Below are 21,458 nucleotides of genomic sequence, written 5' to 3'. Positions count from 1 at the left end.
AAAAGCTAAAGGGGACATTTGAGAACACTTTCTATTGTTGGCACTATCAGGTAGACAAACAAAAAGCTTACAGACTGAAATAGAGAACAATTTTAGCATTGCTCTCAAGCAGATAATCTAACCACTGTTGCTCAATAATTTTTTACTTGCATGGATTTCTCAATTTATGTTTTCCACAGGTTCGAGAAATAGTGACAGGTTTATTTCAATACCTCATCAAATACAACAGCAAAAATTAAAAATGAAATCTCTGTATTTATATCTATAATATTTCAGCAGATGAAATTCATTGCTTAATGCACAGGCTGCAACCCTTTGGACTAGACCAGGGCTATTCTGTCCCAGTGAGGTCAACACCCATACACAGTCACACACAGAGAAAGTATTGTACTTCACAAACAATGGCTGACTTGCAGAATAAAATGTTTAACACAAACCCTGCTTTTATAACTCAGGCAAAAATGGACGACCTCAGCAAGGCTTTCACAAATGTCGACATTTAACTCTGGAAAAGCCACAATCTATGTATTCAAGACCAGTCTGCAGACTAAAATTAGACCAGGGAAAAAGGGTCCATCTAAACCCCTCGAGCTATCAATGTAGAAAAGGGGAAACGCGACATTAAATGTAAAGTAAATAAGAAAAAAAAAAATGCTGTGTGTATCCGGGCATGTGGTCACAGGAAATGGTGTGTATGTGTCTATTAATGGAAGTGCGTTCAATAACACAGTGTAGTCTCTTCCGGTGGGGAACCATAATTACACAATGCCATTTCCCATTTCTTATCAACCACCTCTACTCTGAGGAGGGCTGAATTCTGCATTTTGTGGGCAAATATCTTCACACATAAGTGAATGTGACTGAAGGAGAAGTACTGCAGTAAGTGTCTTTACGGGCCTCACAGGAGAGGAAGGAGAGACAAGAGAAAACAGGCAGTCGAGCCAAGAATGCAGTCATTCAGATTATAACCGACTTGTTAAAACGTGAAGAGCAGAAAAGTTACTTCCTACTGGGTTTGAAAGTCACACAATAGCTGCTCTTTCCCTCTTCCTGGCACGGTAATTATACATGCCTGAGGAATGCTGGACCCCCCTCCCCGACAATCCTGATCTAACTATTTAATTTTCTTTTTAATTTATAGATGGTCCAATTTTCTGATCGGATCAGTGCAGAAAAAAGTAAAAGTGTACTTGTGTATGTGCTCGACATAAATATGTTTATTTGTGTGCAGGAGATGGGGGTGGCTTTCAGGTATATGTTGCTGCAGGGAAAAATAAATGAACAGGATTTAAAGTGTAATAACTGCAAGTTGTAATGACTCAACAGGATGTTTATAAGAGACCCCAGAGAAAAAAAACAAAAAAACATCCATAGCTAGCTGAAATTACAGTTAGACTGTGGGCTGTGCAGCTCATCCACATACAAAGAATCCCAGTCTCATAAACCCACCCAGGGAAAGGAGACATGGGGGGATGGAGGGACAGAGAGAGTGACTGAGTTACTAAGCATGTGAGCCAACAAGTGCAAATATAAAAGCATATAAATATATAAATATCCAAGGGTTGAAGATAAGACAGACTTTGTATTCAACCATCTGAAATTTGCAGTTGTTACTGCACAGAACTGCAGCTCTGCAGCTGACACCAACCTCCCTGTCAAGGTGGCAGAGCGATAACAGTGTTTCCCACAGGGCTAAATAAAGGCTCATCATTTTGTTCTTCCAAATTCACAGGAATAAAACTAAAATAAAAACCAGCAAATGGCTAAATGCACAAAGGTTTTTAGATAAAACAGTTAAGAGACATTCATCAGTGTTGCTAAATATTGCACTAAGTTTACATTTTTCAGGCCACTTTCCAGTCAGAGCTATAAACCAGTGTCTTCATCAAAGGAGGCACTGTGGTTGAACTAATAAGCTCAATAGTACCAGATCAACTTAAAAACAAAAAAACACTCATTAATCCCCACAGCTGTTTCCCATATTTTTGAGCTTTCTGAAAATACAATCCCTAAAATCAATCACTCACAGCTTCACACATGTAAGACTAAAATGAACAACCTTGGGCTCTATGGATAAGTGACATATGAAACAATTTTGAGTCTCCCTAGGTCACAGTGGGATTTGATAAACTCCAGGAAAAAACCTAATTTCAACTTCTTCCTAATCAGACTTCTTCTTCTTCCTAATTTGGAAATGTATCCCCATTATTCTAAACTGCAATATTACTAAATTTGAGTACTGCAGGATATATAAAGTATAATGATAAAATACTATTTACTATTTTAGCTTTCTTCATAGAGATAAATAAGCCATACTCTGTGGCAGCAGATCACAGACACTAACAGATACTACACTGCCTCAGTACCAAGACTGTTAGAGTGGAAAGGGTTAAGCACAAGTGAGTCTAAAGTTTAATGAGAGTTAGAAAGACAGATGAACAATTAGGGAACTGTAAGATCCCAGACAAGGCTTCACACAGGCTGAAGATGGCTTGTGTATGTGTGAATGTTACTTCAAAGTCACATATTTGCTCTTATAAAATAAAATCCAGACACCTGGCACACTCTGTGGCACTTGGCAGAGGTAGATAAACAAAACACCTTAGTTCATATAAATGATGCCAAAACTGCCAGCAGATACAACACACCGGTGAGTGATATCACCTTTCATACAGCCCTGGTGTCATGCAGCTGAAGGCCTTTTGAACTACATTTCATTTGACACAGCGAGAAAGATAATGGTTCTTTTGCACCTCTAAACAGCTGCAGTACACACAGATTATGGGGCCAAATTGTAGTATATATATATATATATATATATATATATATATATATATATATATATATATATATAGATAGATAATGGATGGATGGATATATATGTGTGTGTGTATGTGTATATATTGAACTAGAATCTCACTTTCAAATTCCAGTAACATTTCCATGTCTCCTCTCCTCCTGGAATGAGACGCATTGATAAGATACTTCCTCATTAACCAAGTAAAAGAGATTGTGGAGATCTGCATAAAAGGTGGTTAGATGCATTAATGTCCTTTGTCATGTTGTATGAAAGAACACCTTTCTCGGTCTCTGTCAGAACACAGTACTAGGCTACACACACACATACAAACAGGCACCAAACACGCCCCCACAAACACACACACACACACACACACTCCCATAGGGACTTATGAGGGCCATATGTGCAGCTGTGGACTGTGTGTGAACCCCAGTTGGGAGGAGGCAGCGAGGGAGCGATGGATAGCATGCAGTGTTTTCTGTTTGCTGTCAGTGGGAGCTTTGCAATCTATAAAGGGAGAGACCACACCAGTGTCAGCTTGACTTGTTTGTCACACAGAAAGATTCTTCAGCCAAACTCTCTGTAAAGTTTACAACACTACAGGGCGCAGCTGCAGAGACAATCAGTTAACACAGTGATGCACTGTACTTAAGGGGGGGGGGCAGACATGTCTGAAAATAGATTTCATTTATTACTGACTGAGGCTGCTTGTATTCAGGGTCAGTCAGTCTGGAAAAATAAAGCAACAACCTGAGACATGATTATATGCACACACACAATGACACACCCCACTACTCCACCACTGAGATGGTGTAAAAACTAGTGACAACTGTGCAAAGACGCGCCACAAACGCATTGCACAGGTTCATTAAAAAAAACTGATGGTCAGTTTGAAGTAAAGTTTTACCTGTAAACTGAGCGCGATCTGACGGATATACATCATATTGAGATCTTCCAGTATCCACAGTTTTTCCTCCATGTTCGCGAATTTATTAACTGGCATCCTTTACGCAGATATCCACAAAATAACGTCCACCAGAAGTTGATGTGGCTCAAACCGCTACCCCGCAGGTACCTGGAGGAGAAAGTTCATCATGACAGTATCCTGGTTCAGTCGCGACTCTACTCTCAGTGCGTAAAACTATGCGTAAAAGTTTCGCTCCTCATCCAAAACAGGACTAGTACCTTCAAAAAGGCGTATGGGGGTGGACTGGATGACAGCATCGGCTGCACTGTAGTAACTCTCCGTAAAATTCCCCCAATCCGTTCACGGGGCGTATTCTTTCTCTCTGGCCAACAAAGATCCTCTCAAACACCCACAGTCAACACTCAGCGGCAGCGGGGAAAGAATGAAGCCTTTTAAAATGCAGTTCTTCTCTTTGTGTCCCTGTGACCCGATTGTGAATGCCGACTGTCCTCTGTTTGACAAGAGACCTCTCCTCTAAAGGGCATCGCCTCTGCGGGAGTGATCGGCACAGCTAGTTCACTGTGCGCGTCCTGCGACTCTCCCCAACCCAACCCGGCGCTACATTAACCCCTGCGACGAGCCTCTGGTGATGGTAATGAACTTTTCAAAACAGAAGAAAGAGACAGAGACGGAGTTTAGTGCAACTGCCCCCGACGCCCTTTATAAAGAAATCAATATCAAATACCGCACCACCAACCAAGAGGGTGGAGATCTTTGTTCTTTTACTGGCTGAATAATAAAGGGAGAAGTTGTAACTGCAAAGTACAGTTTGGCTGTAAGAAATAGTTTGGCTACAATACATTTAAAAAGTCAAAAAGATTTTAAGAAAACATGTCCCATCTTATGTCACAGGGTCACAGGCTAAACATGAAATTTTAACTGGCAACACATTCAACAAAAACATACTTTAGTACTGGAGCAAACTAAGTCTGATGCTAAATCAATGTTGTTATTTAAAGACAAATATTTCCATGTATACAAAAAAATTCTTTCCCATCACCGTGCATGTTTGGTGGCCAGTCTCCTTTGCCCTTCAAAACAAGACAGTCCCAAAGTCCACTCCCCCTGACCTTCAGCCCATAAACTGTTCTGGTGATTCCGCCTCTGTCCTCTGGGAAAATTGGTTTACGTCTCGGTCCTTACTTGACAAATAGGTTTCCCCAAAATTCAGCTGGCCCTCTTCTCCAGCGCGTTAATCCTGGAGCCTTGTGGCATGTGTGAGACCACGCTGCGCAGACCACAAGCTGACCCCTCAACAGGAAACCGGCACCATATTGCGGACTGTTCACACAGAGCCGCACTAATTAACCCCCCCTTCAATACGACACACACACATACACATATTCTTCTGACACTGATTGATTCACTGGAGTGGACCAGGGGCTTTTAGAGGGCAACTGACTGATGTCATGTCTCATGATGAGGAAAACAATTATTGCTTAGTGGAAAGTTACATGAGATACTAAGGTGATTTTTGTGACCCTTCTTCACTTTGACCTGACATCTGGGGCCTCCATCTCCACACATACCCATATGGCACTCCAGCACTCTTTAGCACATCCTTCTACACAGGCAAACTGGGAAAACAAAGGAGCTGTAAAAAAGCCCCTTCACCTCACAGGAGAGCAGGAAAGAAGCCAGGGGTGCCAGTAGCAAACTGGGTCATTTACCCAAGAAAAGCCTCCACCCTCAAGGTTTATATCACCAAGCTAATCTATTGTAGATTTTAAAAAAACACAGCAAGTGAGAGAAGAGATTTATTGTTCTTGAGATGGAAAGAAAAATAGTTGAGGTGAATGCACAGAGGGAGGGTTATGGGTGCTCACAAAACATTCTTGGGCTTGTCTGTGTGTGTGTGTGTGTGTGTGTGTGTGTGTGTGTGTGTGTGTGTGTGTGTGTGTGTGTGTGTGTGTGTGTGTGTGTTTGCAGGAACTGGAATCACAATTCACTGTGTGTAGATTCATATCCAGTCAATCCCCTGTAAAGGTTGATCTGGCATGCTTCTGAACTGGAAAAAAATTTCACCTAACATGACCTCAAACACATTGAACACTGTACTGAATTGTGTCAAAACAGGCATTAAGTCCTTTAATGAAGTGATTTTCTCACTTCTCTCACTGATAGATGTGGATGTTTTCTAAAGAAAGAAGAAGCATCAACCTTTTATTATTCCATTGTCCCTTAATACATTTACCAGCAGCAGTTCTTTGAAGCAGAACATCCATTCATTATCTATACCTGCTTATTCCTAATCAGAGTCATGGGATCTGCTGGAGCCTATCCCAGCTCTCTTTGGGTGAAAGACAGGGGTACACCCTGGACAGGTCACCAGTCCATCACAGGGCCACATAGAGACAAACAACCTCACACACTCACACTCACTCCTATGGGCAATTTAGAGTCACCAAACAACCTGACATACATGTTTTTGGACTGTGGGAGGAAACCAGAGTACCTGGAGAAAACCCACACAAGCACAGGGAGAACATGCAAACTCCACACAGAAAGGTCCCTGATGGGTTTCAAACCAGGAACCTTCTTGCTGTGAGGCAACAGTACTAACCACTTATCCACTGTGCTGAAGCAGAACATTCTGCAGGTAAATCTACTTGCAGTAAAACACAGGGACTGACACCTTATGACAAATCCTACAGGTTAAAGAAAAACAGAAGGAAAACAGCTATTATCTCAATGACAGGGCACGCTGGCAGGCAGGCGATCTGCTCAAACACAGAGCATCGCTGCTTTTTGGCCAGGAGCCACTGCGTATGGGGCAAACTCAGGTATTTTGAGAGCAGATCAGTGTTTAGTGGAGAGGCCTGTCAGCTTTAGGCCTAACTGGGATTTTGCTGTGTTAAATGCTGATTACCTGGTGATCAAAACGTGCATAAGCACAGCAAGCAAGGCTTTCTTCTGACTGCAGCAGGGCCAGATGTGCTAATTCATTGGCCTGAGAGAGGACTGAAACCGAGACGTTACACAATCATTAACTTCAACACCAACTCTTGAGGTCAGAGGATGGATAAAATCCCTCAAACACACATATGCACGAGGTGACCCTTGCATAGTAGGTTCAGAAAGGATATTGAGACAATACCCGGTGGCTTTCTTGTTTCTCAACGGATGTGTGGAGAAATATGGAAAACTTCCTGTCCATACACCTAATCAGCTGGAGGAAACAAGCAGGAGACAGTGCTGAGGGTCAGCTGGTGCCGTGCTGAAACGACATGTTATATGTGTAGAAACACACGTATTCAATGTAAAATGGATTTATACTTTGATTTTGTAGAAGCGTTTGTTGTCTGTCACTCAGGTGAACAGTAGTGATATGATGGACTGTCAAGAAAAATGGAAATTTCTCAACAATAGGACCAATCCAGATAAAACCAGGGGTTCATAACTTTGACAATAGCCTGACTTCTAGCACCACCATGAGGTCCACATTCGCGGTTTTGACAACCACTGGATGGATTACCATGTAAATTTGTACATGTTCTAGTTTAGGAATCATTTTAATAACAATAGGGATCTATTGATTATTGTTCTAGCACCATTATCAGAGCAAAATGTCTGTTTGTTCAATACTTTAGTTTATGACCAATATCAGCAGAACAAACGGCATTAGCCTTTACAGCAGCTCAATTCACTGCTGTACCAAAGTGTAGTGAGACAGGACCGCTAGAATGGCTGTGGGCACTTAACCTTGTTGTAGATTGGATTAGTTATAATAAATTTCACTTAGCGAATCTAATGTTATTGTTGCCAACAGGAAAGATGGTAAAAACTGAGAAAATACAACCACGTTCCAATAAAACGTGATTATCCTTCAGTATCACCAGTCTCCATATGCTTCTGAATACATAGTAAGCCCATTGCTCAGACAGGCAGACAAAAAAATAACCCACAGGAGATCCATCTGATACTCTGCAGAGTGCAAGAATGCAAGCATGCTGATCATTATCATATAAGTGTAATTTTCTGTCTCTCATGGCAGCAAGTGTTTAGTCCATGCTAAAGCTTTAAATATGCCTTTAGTCTGACACACAAAGTGGCAGAAAAACAGGGCAGGGAAACACAAGAGGGCCCCAACCCAGCTGAGCCCCGAGCCACAACAAAGAACCCTCCCTGTGATCTAGGCCCAATCTTAAAACTGAACCCTGCCCACACCCTGACTCCCACTCACTGAATGAGATATACACACACACACAAACCTACACTTACATATACAAATACACACCCAGGCATAAACAAACACTCTGCAAACCATGTGAACATAAAACACACAAATATATAATAAACATGAAGTTGTGGCAAACTGTCTCAAAATACTAGACAAATGCAACTGATCAAAGTTTGTCCGACTGATTATGGGCTGCCAAGCACACAGTAAAATAAAAATTATTACAGGCCTCTTTCTAAGTGTATTTTTACACTTCCAGACAGTAAAATGCTCAAAGACATTGGGAGAAAAGTTATTTTTTAACTAACTTGCAATAAGATGCTGAAATTGAGATTAGCTTAATCACCACAAATCTGCTCTTGTAAAATCTGCATTACAAGTGAAAAAGGAAGTTCATTCACATAGGATTAAAGTTGTGAACAAAGGGTGAAATAATAGAGCTTTATGTGACTGTGCACAGTTAGAGAAAAATGTTCTGATCTACATAACAACACACAGTGACCAGCAACAATTTTAGGGTTAGTCAACTAAAATAAGAATGTGAATATCAATTATATTGCTGCATTACGGCAGACAGACGGTCACATCTGTTGGATTTGATAACAGCAGCGTGTGATGAGGTGTAAAACCTGCCGTATCATTGAGAAATCCCCCTTAGGGGGCCAGTTCTCAGTTATAGAGCATGAAAAACCTGCCCTGACAACCACAGTCTTAACTCAGACGCAGAGGCAAAGTAATGACACTGTAAATCTAATTGGATGTCTGCTTTGTTATTAGGTGTATCAACTTCAGTGTATAATCGCTCAGTGATGTAACTTGTACTTTAACATCAGATCCAGTGGATGATATGACTGCGTTTCATGAAGAACTTTCTACATTATACTGATGATCAAAATCTGAGGATGGTTAAAAATAAAATGTTGAACGCAGACTCACAAATCATGCAGCTGGTGTTCTTTATCTACGGGAAATCCCATACTGAAATAGAAAAGTATGTGTCACAGTCCATGGGTTAGCACAGAAAAGCTGGGGGAGTCGCCTGCCTCATCGCAGACTGTAACAACAGAACAGTGTTTTAGTACCTTCTTTAAGGGACCGTATTATTTCTCAACATGGCCCCTTGCACTGGAGGAAAACAGTCTTAAGTGTTCAGCCACACGCGCGCGCGCACGCACACACGCACACACACCTATAGAGAGAGTTGAGCAGCAGGAATGAACAGATCACTCTGGCTGCTTCCCAGAATCATTGCTGACTTTCTGTTAGTCACAAGAGACTGCAGCATCTCATCACTCTGAAAGTCCAGGCAGCACGGTGAAAGAGAAACTTTCTCATTAAGCAATTCATCTCCATTGATTTCTACCCACAGGGGCACAGGCTATGCAATATCTGACTAGATATGTCAGATTAAAGATGTTGTATATAGCAAGGAATTTCATTAAGTATTTCAAATGTGATAGTTAATGACTGTAAGGTAAGTATAAAGTGAATGTCAAATCTGTAAAGGAAAGATGAATAAGAGCAGAGAAAGGTGCATTAAGACGCTGCAAAATCTGAAATGGAGCAATGGCTCCCTCTGCAGAACGGCAGCAGCAACGCATCCAGATATTCAATCACCAAGTGCTTCACTGATAAATAATTATAACACTTAAAGTGGAGACTTCAGTTTAGTAAACTTGAATAGCTAATAAACTAACTAATAAACTTGAAGATGCTGAAAAAGAGAAAATTAAGGTTTAAGGAGGGACTACACTCCTATTATTTTTTTTCTACTTTAAAAACAGCTACAAGACTGAGGAGAGAAAGACACACAGAGAGAGAAAACGACATGTATTGTTCCAATAATAAACATTCAGAAATAGAAAAGTATTTATTTAGTTTTTAATGTTTTGCTTTTGCTGTCATGTAACACCTGCCAGACCATAATACATGTTTTAGGGAGAGCTGAAACAAAGAAGCTGTAGTTTGTAGAGAAAGTGTGTCTGGGTAAAACCTAAAGCAGAAGCCACAAATCTAAACATTTGCAGAGAAAACATTAGAGGGGGCCATTTTTCAAACTGACAACAATAACTGTTTGCCAGAATGGAGTAAGGAGGTAGAGGGCCTAATGAGGCATTTAACTCAACAGGGTCCTAAACATTATGTTAATTTGCATGACCCATTTTAGTCTTTGCTTGTGATTAAAGTAATCAAGATATTTTAAATTCACCCCTATTTTTAATGTACTTGACTAGCAACTTTGAAGAAATACTCATGTTCAACACTGAATTAATTTTTCAGTAAAACCTTATTTTAGTTGAATTTCATAAACATATATTTGAGGTTTGTTTATTGCTTAGATAACATGCTTCCTGTAAATAATTTGTCTCGCAACTGTAAACATCTAGTCGGGTGGTTTTCTCATCTGGCTGATGAGTTACAACTTTGGGGAATTCCCTGGTGAGGACCGAGTCTGGACACAATCAATAAATTATAGATCATATGCCTTAATTGCATAATAATGTGCAGTATACACTGAATATGTAAAGGAAGCAGTATGTTAAGTTAAAGGATGCAACTAAAAATGGAGTCATTTAAGTCTATTAAACTACAGGAAATAGTTAAAAATAAAATACTAATGAAAAACAGCAGGAGCTCAGATGCTCTGTTCTGTTCAACCACCAGTCCAAAAGGAAAAGATCTCCCATTTACAATAATATAAAACATAATTAGAAGCAAATAAATACATTTCAAAAGATGAAATTAGTAAATAGTTGGCTTAATCAATTATCAAGCTTGAGTTATTGCCAATAAGCCACAACCACAAACAGTGAAACGTGTCATGTTTGGTTGCAAGTCTTATTTTTTAACAGTGCAGTATTTTTGAATTTTTTTGAAGTCACACTTAAACAAATGAAATACACTGTTTTTGCTCTATTCGCTCTAGATTTAGCTGTACTGGCAGCCTTTTGTTGCTATCACACATTAAGGCGCTAACTGTTATTCAACCTAATCCCCCAATTACGAATGTTCTGATAATGTGGCTGTTACCTCAGTGCTTCTTTTTCTCAGCACTTCATTTTATCCATCCCTCATATTTTGTGTTATATTTGTAGAGGTGCACATTATTGCGCATACCTACAGGATGGGCATTTAAGCATCCAAATCCACCTCAGTGATCATCGGGACAAATTCATCTTTCTCATTCTTGAGGTAGGCAATTATGGAAACCTTGCAACAAACATGATACAAATTATTGCTGAGACAGCAGGAATAACAAAACAATATAATAAGATCAGACACCACACCGTCTGCTACTGGGCCCAGTAAACAAACACATTAAAACACAGGCATGCTGGCAGGGACTAGTACACTATGTAACATGCGGGGAAGGCAGACATGCATAATAGACCCATCTGCTCTCATAAAATCAAACACCTGCTTGGCATCATCAACACACAGAGCAACATCACTGATGGTTGTTCTCCTTTGCCCTCTCCTCTCCAGAATAACATCGGCTGATCTCCTGACCAGGCTGTGCTGTAAAACATACCATTTCATCTAAGACACAGCTTTGAATTTAGCCCCTGTGCTGCACAAAACTATGTGTTACAAAACAGCCAGAATAGCAATACAATACCTACACCTATCAACTAAACACCTACAGTTTGTTCACTTATTACACACAATTCAGCCACAGTGGGCATGTGGGTGACTCGGCTTGAACACATCACTTTGTAAGGTTGCACAAAATGAAAACAATAGTCAAACCCAGGGCACAAACAGGCATGTATATCTCACTCACACACACACACACACACACACACACACACACACACACACACACACACACACACACACACACACCTCACTATTGATTCATCTCCTCTGTATGAAAGAGAGGCCCTGACTCCCATCTATTCCACAATAAAGTTAGCTGCTTAGGTAATGTATAGAAGGGATAAGGACACTTTTTTTTTTTTTTTTTGCATAAATAGAAAGAAGAAACTGGTATTGAAAGAACAGAAGAAAAAAAGTGTAGCAGAGTGGACTGACATAGACATGCCCCATATTCTTCAGCCTTAATAACTATGTAGAATTGAAGGTTAATGACTAGACCCTGGTGAAGTTACAGGCTAAACTTAGAGCACAGTAATGTAATGGATTCATACAGAGAGCAAAGTGACTTTTTCCCTCACTTTCTATGTGGGTTTATTGTTCTGTATTGTAAAGAGTTCTGACTATGTGTACTCTAGTTGAATACTGACCTGTTTGATTTGTATATTCATACAAGATCTAACAAAACCAGAACCTTCTTAGCCAAATGTAGTAAAGGAGATATAAACTGGCCTTTTTTGTTGACATTATTTCAATAAGATTTCCAACACAAAAACAGAAAATCTGCGTCACATGTCCAAATGCTCACGGTCACACAAATGACAGCACTGTCACTACCATTTGTGGCCAGCACATCATGTATGCCACATAACAGCGACGCCTATCGTGTCTCTCAGGCCTCTGTGATAAGTCAAACGGGGCTGACAGCAAGTGTCCTGGAAGGTTAATGAAACCACACATTGGAATGCGTATGTGGTATCTTTTTGTCAATGTTTAACAGAGCACTACACAGTGGGGGTCTTATGTTCACTGGGAACAGATACCTTTGGCATGAGGCAGTCAGGTACTGTTTCACAGTCTGTTAGCGCCAGGCTCAGTAGGTAAAGGTTAATGTATCTGGTAGGGGGTGTCTACAGAGAGATGAACAATAAAAAGATTGAGATAAAGGGACATAAAACAAACAGTAATCTTCTAGAGCTGTCCAGAGGTAAAGAGAAAGTAGGACTTCCTCTGCGTAATACAGATCAGGAAAGTGGGTTAGCACTACAGTACATGACAAAAAAAAAAAAAAAAAAAAAAAAAAAAAGGAACAATTTTCCTGCTACAACAGGGGACCTGAGCTTCAAAACAGTGTTGTGGCCCACATAACAGAGCTCTCCTGGGGGCGATGATAGATTGAGGAGAGTAAAATAGGGGAAGGATGTGAAAACTCATCAGGAAAGGTGAGCAGGTACAGAGCCAATGTTTTACCTGCAGTATGTTTGTTAATTTCCAACATTTTAATGTTTGTTTTACTAAAGTACTTTATTTAGGCCAAAGCTTTATTCCAGCTTCTTTTATTCCCCTTTAACTATGGCCTTCTGCCACTCACATTGTCTGGGAGAGCTTAGTCTACAACAAGAGCTGAATCCTAATCCTTCCATTGTAACATTTTCTTCAGAATTACACAATAGAAATAGGGAGACAAGAATGAACTTGCGGGGCCAGAGCACGAGTTACTCTGATTCAAAAGCTCTATCCACTTCACTAACCAAGGTAGTAACAGAATGAGACAGGTTTGATGATGCATGGAGGAAGTTTCCCATCTGGGGGAGTGGGAAAGTATCCAGCGATTACACCACCTCCATCTATCTCTCTGACCGTTATCCGAGTCACTGCCAGTGACAGCCTCGCTCAGGACGTACTCTGAGTGAACAAAGCCTATCTATGTCTGAGAATATTCATTGGACCTTGCTCAAGGAGACATTGTTGCTTAGTCACTGTCTGAAGGTGTGTGAGTGAGTGAGTGAGTGAGTGAGTGAGTGAGTGAGTGAGTGAGTGAGTGAGTGAGAGAGAGAGAGTGAGCGAGAGAGAGAGCGACAGAGAAATATCATGAAGCACTAATGACAAGTTCAAACCAGCAGCATTCATTCCGAATGAATGGTGGAGCTGTTACTGTGCAGGCATACATGGAAATGCAAATGTGTGTGAACAGGATGTGTGACTCACTTCCTGTACGAAAATGTTTCTTATCTTTGCTCTATTAACATCTTGTTCAGCCCATTAATGTACAAGAACATGTTTCAGCGGCAGACCCTCCGCTGTTAAACTGCATCCTGACACCACAAAAAATACAGGCCAAATCACTCATGCCAAAAACATATATTGCCCTCACACAGACAGCCTGATCACAAGGAGGACTTGGGAAAAGATCATTGAATGGCACCACTGCAATAAAACAGGAAATAAAGTACAGAAGAGACAGTAAAAATGCAATACTCAATGCTGAAAATCCAAATTAATATTTTTTTTTTACCTATACCAAGCAAAGCATTAAAGTGTTTGACCATCATGTCTGGTCATTGGGGTTTATATTATAACGCTCAGAGGAAAGGGCTGTCCTTGGGTCTGTGAAGTGGACTAGTGAAGGGTCAGCACAACTGTGAGATTAATGTTCTGTGTGTGTGTCTAGGTCAAATGAAAAAAAAAAAACAAAAACAGAGACTTTCAGGGCTTTTGAGGCCAAAGAGCAAGTAAGCATATGTACAGTATATAATAACTGTCATCTGCTGTTCAGAAAGCTTACAGTGAAAATGAACAAATCACAGACTGAAAGGGATATTATCGCTGCATAAAAGCAAGGACTGTGAGTTCCATTTGTTGCATCAAATGTCCCCAAAAACAATAGTTCTATTGTGGTAAATATTAGATTAGTACAAAATCTTGTCGTCTTGCATAAAAAGATAAAGAATACGCGTATATGGGATCAGTGCAGAAAGAAATGAACATTTTTATTAAATGTTTGATTTGAACAATAATCTTTTGTTCTCTCTATCATCAAACTTATTAGGCAAAGGGTCCAGCTATTATCATGGGAACAATGGCAGGACATTGGCTGAATTTTACTCACAGCATGAAGACAGAGATTAAACAATTCTTCATTTCAGATTGAGTGGGGACTTCACAATGATGTACACACAAAGCCTATCTAATAAAAAAAAAAAAGTTAAACATTTGCTAGTTAAAATATCTCACAGCATACCAAGAAAGCCTCCAAGCAGAAAGCTCCAGTTGTTGAGCTTTGTTTGAGAGGAGGGGTAAAGCTTTCCCTGGCATCGCCCTGCACCCCTGCAGTGTTCAACATGCCAAAAATCCCTGGGGGTGCGCACACACTTCAGAGTTCACACAGATTTAAGAGCTATCGGACAGGGCCCACAATCACTTGGAAGATGGGCTATAAAATCCCACACCATAAATCTCTCAGGGAACTCTGTTTAGGCCAGTTATTGAAATTTGGTAGAGTGCATCCCCTCTTAAGAACCCCCAGGCCTCTGAGCCCCTTTCCCTAACATTTCATGACCCAGAACAGGGCTTGGTTTTGGGTTTCAGTGCAGTGATGGCCCATTGTTCTCTTAGTACAGAGAGCAGCCTTGAAAGGGAGCCTTGGGGGAAGTTTTGGCATTCCCATGAAAGCGGCTCTGAGGTGAACCCTCACTATCATCCTGGCAACATTTATATCACCTCTCTACCTCTGTATATGTGCAGAGGCAAACATACGCTGACATTACATAAACAGGCTTAGTTCATGACAATTTTCTGCCAAGGCACACTGAACACTAGCAAAAGTCACACAGAGGCTGCTTACAGTGAAGGGCTGCATTCAAACCGTATATTTAGGGATCAAGAGATATCAGACAATGCCTCTAACCTGGGGAAAATAACACCAGGATACACCGTTTCTGCTTTAAACAGAAAAATATTCTTCATACAGTAGGTGAAACAAAGTACGATCAAAAAATTTAATTAAAACGTACACATTTCTTTGGCTATACCAAGTTCTGCAATTTCTTCTTCAAATTCGGTCAATTTTGTCTTAGTATAAAGAAAACCAAGCAACGTATTACCCACATTTGAAATCGGAGTTATTGTACAATTGGTGTGACCAACACATTGTTTTTAGGGTGGGCAAATATCTGCTGAGCAAAGGGAACACCCATAATAGCCAAAATTTCACCAAAGCCACTACTATGTTCAGTTTGGATAGTTACTGCTGAGAGTGCGCAGCTCTACACCGTGGAAAAGGGCAGAACACCAACACCAACCAAACCGCAGCCCTAAGCTGTTAAAACTTTTATTCAAACTCAAATGGCAGCCTCCCAGACCTTGCCATACACTACTGCAGGCTGGGAGAGAGTGTGGGTGGATGGGTGTGTCATCACACACACACACACCTACCCACTTCCTGGCCCTGAATAGCCAGCGGTAGCCAGGGTGGTGTGGACTAGTGGGGACCATCCTTTAGTTAAACATATCACAATGTCAGAGCGCTGAGGAGATTCCATCCCCACCTCCATGATAATAACCACACTATCTCAGACTCCGGCTGCATGCCTGGGTGGCTTCAGCTGAAAGAGCAGAACCGACGAGGACGGAGACAGTCGAGTGCAGAGACACACTGGTGGCCTTGTGGCTCAGAAAGGCATGTTGCAGAAAGCAGATGTCCTCTGCTCCCACTGAGAGCAGCTGGCAGAGGATCTAGCTGTAGGAGAGTTTCTTATTCTCCTTCCACCCTCAGACCATATTACCCTGTCAGTTTGTGAGACGCACATAACAGAATGATTCAGCACTGGACCTCAGAGGACAAGGAGTCAGAACACAGCAAGACACAACTGTCAGGGCTCCTGATAATGAAGGCAAACTTGGATATATCTAAATGTCAAGCTGCATACCTGGCAATAATTTCAAGGTTTTCATTCTTTTATTTACATAACTGATCCCAGTGATTAGACACACAGTCCGGAGAAATCCCCAGAGCTTAGTTCTGTGGATTCTACATTGCTACATTTAGTCTTACAAATATCACTCTGCTGGCTTCATTTACCTCCACTCTCCAGAAAAGATAACTTACACAACATAATGCTGACACAGTCCCTGACGAATGACTGCATTTTTACCTATTTCCTTAATTCAACAGAAACTATAAGTGTTCATTTAATGGTACAACCAACACATACACATTGTGATGTATTTAGCTAGACATAGTTCACTGCTATAAATATGACTCAATGCAAGAGTTTATGCTTGATAACTGGAGTATGAAGAGACTAATCTAATCACTGCCTTCTTTTCTTCTAAGTTGATATTTTTATTGCTCACACGTAGACAAATAACTGGAAGCTGGCAGCGCTGGTCATTTTGGGTTCAGGCCAACAAAGCAATTGAGGCATTTATTCCTCTATCAGCTGTCTGAGCACTGTGCATTTCATTTTCTGATAGCAGGTCACAGACCTAAGTAAACATTGCAGACAAAACTGTTTTACACACACACACACACACACACACACACACATTTACATAAGAGGCTCAAACACTGGCACAAAGGCACATAAGCGTGATATCAGCTGGCACAGCGAAAAGGGGGTGCTTTCACACTGAGGTAGCCTGCCTCATTGAAATGCCACAGACTGGTTCCATGGTGGCATTGAGAGAGTCCTAACACACAGAGCCGGTGGAAAGTCCCAGTCTCTGAAAGAGGATCATTAGCATTGGCAACAAAAGCAGAGGCACAAATTAATGTTGTATGAGAACCAGCAGAGAGCAGATTACAGAGTTAAGGAAGCAATGATTGTTGTTGTGAAAAGAAGAGAAGTCTTTACCCTGATAAATAAGTAATACATGGACTAAAGAGGAGAAAACAAAAGGTGTGATTAAAAGATGGCGTGATGGTTCAGATTGTCTATTGATGGTCATTTTCTAACAAAATCTGTTGATCAAATACACAGAAGAAATATGCCAAATAAATACATGTTATGTAAAGGTAAACAATAAATGCCTGAACTGCCCCAAAGAAAGACCATGTCATCGCTGATCTCTGTTATCTCAGTGTCTCTAAGGAAAACTGCAACTGACAGCAGCTGAAACTGAAACATACTGTTCAGACTTAACCACATTAACATGCTTCATCTCCAGAAAGTGCTAAGTGTTACTGGCCTATATGAGGTTGTGTGTCAAATATGAAACCACACAGTGTAATTCTGACTGTGGATCAATAGGACAGAGCGTGCCTGACTTCCCACCTCTTAGTGGTGTTTTCCTGTGACATGAATTCCAAACAACTAGCAGACGCAAAGTGACAATGTGTATGCCTGTACACACACACACACACACACACACACACACACACACACACACACACACACAGGGTGGAAGAGAAAGAGAGATTCGACAAGAAAAGGAGAGAGACAGAATCAATAGACTATCTTTTCCATTTGCTATATTGCACCATTAACATTCCTTAAGTATCTTCTTTCAACCTAGTCTCCCCCTCACACTCCAGCACATCCTTCTTTCTTAATTCTGTCTAGTAAAACAAAATCACTTGCCTAAACCTCCAAAACTGTGTACATCTAATATGTGGGTTCCATTTTAATTTAGCAGAAGCAAACACCCGCAAAACAAGAACATGTTTCTGAATAACAAATACCAGCACTGAAATGAAACCACAGTAATATGCATACTGCCCAGGGCTAAGAGGCAAGTGTGTGACTGGGTAAGGAGGGAGGGAGGGAAGGAGAAAGGGAGGAAAGGAAGATCTTTGCATCGAAACATTATTACTGGACCGTGAGTAAAAATAATTAGAAGTTAGATTGGAAGCTGCCTGTGAGCCTGTCTGCTCTGTTGACAAACAGTGGCTAATGTGAAGCAGATGTTGACATGGGAGCTTTGCAGAGAGGAAGAGGGAGCACATGCATGGAGAGGACCAGTGATAAACAGCTGAGAGGGATGTGCAGGCTGCAGCTTTGACCTAGTTCTCAACTTTTCCTGGCTGTTATCTTTTCTGACTGTTCTCCTGACACTGGCTGTCCACATAGTGCAGTCACAAATAAAGCATTCAGAAGACAAACAAGTGAGCCCAAAGCCTGAAATCCTGATGCACAAGAACAATTAGCAACATTTTTATTCAAATAAAAGTTTTGTCAGAACCTCTGAACATGGTGAATACCAAGGGAAGCAGACACCTCTTGAGAGTAGAAGTATAATGGGATAGAGTAGCCTAATTATTCAACCTTAACTAAAGTAGGCTATACCATATTAAAACATGATGAGCGATGGAACATAACCTAAAGAAAAGTTACGGTTATTAATAACCCACTACTGAGTCCCACAGGTAGCCTTCACTTTTAGGTCTGTGCAGGAACACTATTGGCTTTTGTTTAGAGTCAACTAAAATGCAAAGTGCTTTAGAAATGGTGCAATTAAGACGTTTAATTTGCGGACCTGAACGCAGCAACATAAACTCTTCAGCGCAATTTAATTTAAATAGCGCACAAAGCAAAGCAGAGTGCAAACTCAAACGGCCTCAGAACAAGAAGAAAAGTGTGCCAAAGAAGTTAGTTTGTAGAGGGAGAGATAGAGATCAGTCAAAGCTGTAGACCAGCCTTACTCCAGTGTGTGTGTGTGTGTGTGTTTGAGACTGTGTGGTGGTAAGTGGCGGACAATCTCAGCCTACCTGTGATGTCTCCAGGAAAACGCTCTTTCTGAACTTTCCTCGCCGTATCTCCATTTCAAGGGCAGAGCCGCGGGCAACGGTGGCTCTCGATGTTTGATTTCGGCAAAACATCGTCTCAGCTTTCTGGCAACTTCGCAGACAGTCCTGTGCACAGCGTATTAACGTGCGCAATGGGAGCAACCTCTTCGAAAAGTACCAAACAACCTCCGCGCAGATCCAGGTGGCACAAAACGGCCCCACCGGTGAAAACTCTCCGAGAAACAGGTCAATGAAACACAGACGTTTCTTCTAATGTAGGAGCACGGACGGAAACAAGTGCACTAACAGGAAGGACAAAAACAGACTAACACTGTTTTCTTTCACAGCTGACTTCTCACTTTTTCCCCCCAACACTGGCCCTTGTACGTCCAACGTGACACGGTGACACCCCATGTGGTGCGGCTGAGACCTAACTTTGCCCTGCCCTGTATCCAGAGACCTCTACTGGCGATGAATGGCGCATACGAGGCGAGATTTATTATTGCAGTGTGCCAGGTTACTGTTGCAGACCTGTTTGTGTGAGGCATTCAACAAAAAAAAAAAAAAAAAAGAGACGACGCATAAAACCTACATGTGCACATATGCGCATGGCACAACTCCTTTCACCAACATTATGCAGACTCAAATTTATTCTGACATAGATCTTTCTTCAGATATATTGTTCATATATAGTCAGCCCTCTATATATCCATACTGGATCAAAATAGGGCTAAAATGTATTTGTTTATCAGCTTGAGGTCTTCACATCATTCTGGGTGTGATGTTTTCTCAAGCAATATGTCTTTGAATCCACTAGTGGGTCCAGCTGAGTTGATGCAGTTATAATGACCTACCAAAGCACCAGAGCCTGATTTAATGTGCAGTGTGTACCAGGTAATACTCATTTGCTACCATTGCTTGACGGATTGCACTTTATTTACAAGTGGGTCTATCTGCAAAGGAGCAGCCTTCATTCCAATTCAGCAACATACCAGAGCCTTCAGCTTCACTGACTGATGCTTTGTACATCTTGCCTAAATTGCTTTAATGTCAGAGCCCTTCTCTTTCTTCTACTTTTAGGTGATGCTGCGGGAAGTTCAGTGTTGTTACTGCAAGAACTTTTCAGCAGAGTAAGGTAGTGTACAATAAAGGTTTGGTTATCTATTTACTGCATACTGCACACTGTAACCCCAACTGTGACCTGCTATATTGACAGAAACTATCCAATCTATTAAAAGTTATTAAAGAGAGAGAGAGAGAAAAAAAACCAGGAGAACCAAAAATCCATAAATAGAAATAAACGCCTCTATTGATGCAAGACTGAAAATCAATGTCAATAAGACAAAGTCTAAACCAGAATGTCTATAATTGTGAGCCATTGTTTTGATTTTTCTACTATTTACAATGTAAGTGCTTTAATTGTTATTGGGTAGTCAATTAACTCTGAAAATACTGTGTCTGGCATCGTGGTATCATGTCATGATGGAGATTGTGCTTTGTTCGTTTTTGTTCCAAACATAAACATAATTGATACTGCAATCTGTTGTCTGTCTGCCAGTCATGGAATCTAAATTCAGTGTCTGCTTGCTCATGCTTGTTTATGTTTTCAGGAGCATAAAAAAAGATGTGAATGGTTTGCATTTCCCATTCTGTTTTAACTAAATCACTCTTACTGTAAAACAAAGCCTCATATACACTTTAATCCCGGGTTTTAGCACAGACTAAATTCTTGCCAGTTAAACTTAAGAGCCCAAATGTTTTCCTGTCAGAAACAAATATTCACTATCCTCAGTTGGGGTTAAACATATGGTTACAGATCTGCAATGAGTGTTTGGCGCTCAATCTCTATGGAAAAAAGGGAAAGGGACTTGTGCAGCCCCTGTTTCTCTAATCTTCCCCCAAGAGGCAGGATGTTTGTTGACATTCGGAGCTTGAGTAAATAGCTGAAGGCGCTGTAACTCATGCAGCAATGTGATCTCACTTGGATGTCTGTCTGTTTCCTAGGAGGGACTACAGTATGTGAAATGCAGATTATGTTTACATGCCTTTTGCCACTCTGGTCAGTAGGGGGTAGACAGTCACAGAGGGGAGCAATGCTTTCCCAAGCTATGTCTGACCCCTTTTAACTCCTCACTGGGCTCTATTGAGCCCTTTGGGCAGCTCAGTTTGGTGCAGTCAGGTAAGCGAC

The 21,458-nt window shown here is 41.0% G+C and overlaps 1 protein-coding gene across 4 annotated transcripts in view; it reads right to left on the bottom strand.

Annotated features, from left to right (window-relative positions):
* rtkna (rhotekin a) overlaps window positions 1–19,680 on the bottom strand; it is a 54,083-nt gene extending 34,403 nt beyond the window's left edge. Inside the window, exons 1-2 of one of the 4 annotated variants that reach the window (XM_026321158.2) lie at window positions 3,986–4,298; window positions 3,708–3,875 (exon numbers count right to left, since the gene is read on the bottom strand). In XM_026321158.2, coding sequence (XP_026176943.1) covers window positions 3,708–3,803 — 96 coding nt within the window. In that variant the 5' untranslated portion in view covers window positions 3,804–3,875; window positions 3,986–4,298. Of the gene's footprint in view, window positions 1–3,707; window positions 4,299–19,252 lie in introns of those variants that run through there. The other 3 variants (XM_026321163.2, XM_026321156.2, XM_026321157.2) reach the window with 3 other exon arrangements.
* Window positions 19,681–21,458: the final 1,778 nt, after the last annotated feature.

The sequence above is a fragment of the Mastacembelus armatus genome, chromosome 9, assembly GCF_900324485.2.
Source record: "Mastacembelus armatus chromosome 9, fMasArm1.2, whole genome shotgun sequence".
NCBI classification, from domain to species: Eukaryota; Metazoa; Chordata; class Actinopteri; order Synbranchiformes; family Mastacembelidae; genus Mastacembelus; species Mastacembelus armatus.
Note: the sequence above shows the minus strand (reverse complement) of the source record. Positions and strands in the feature narration are given on the sequence as shown.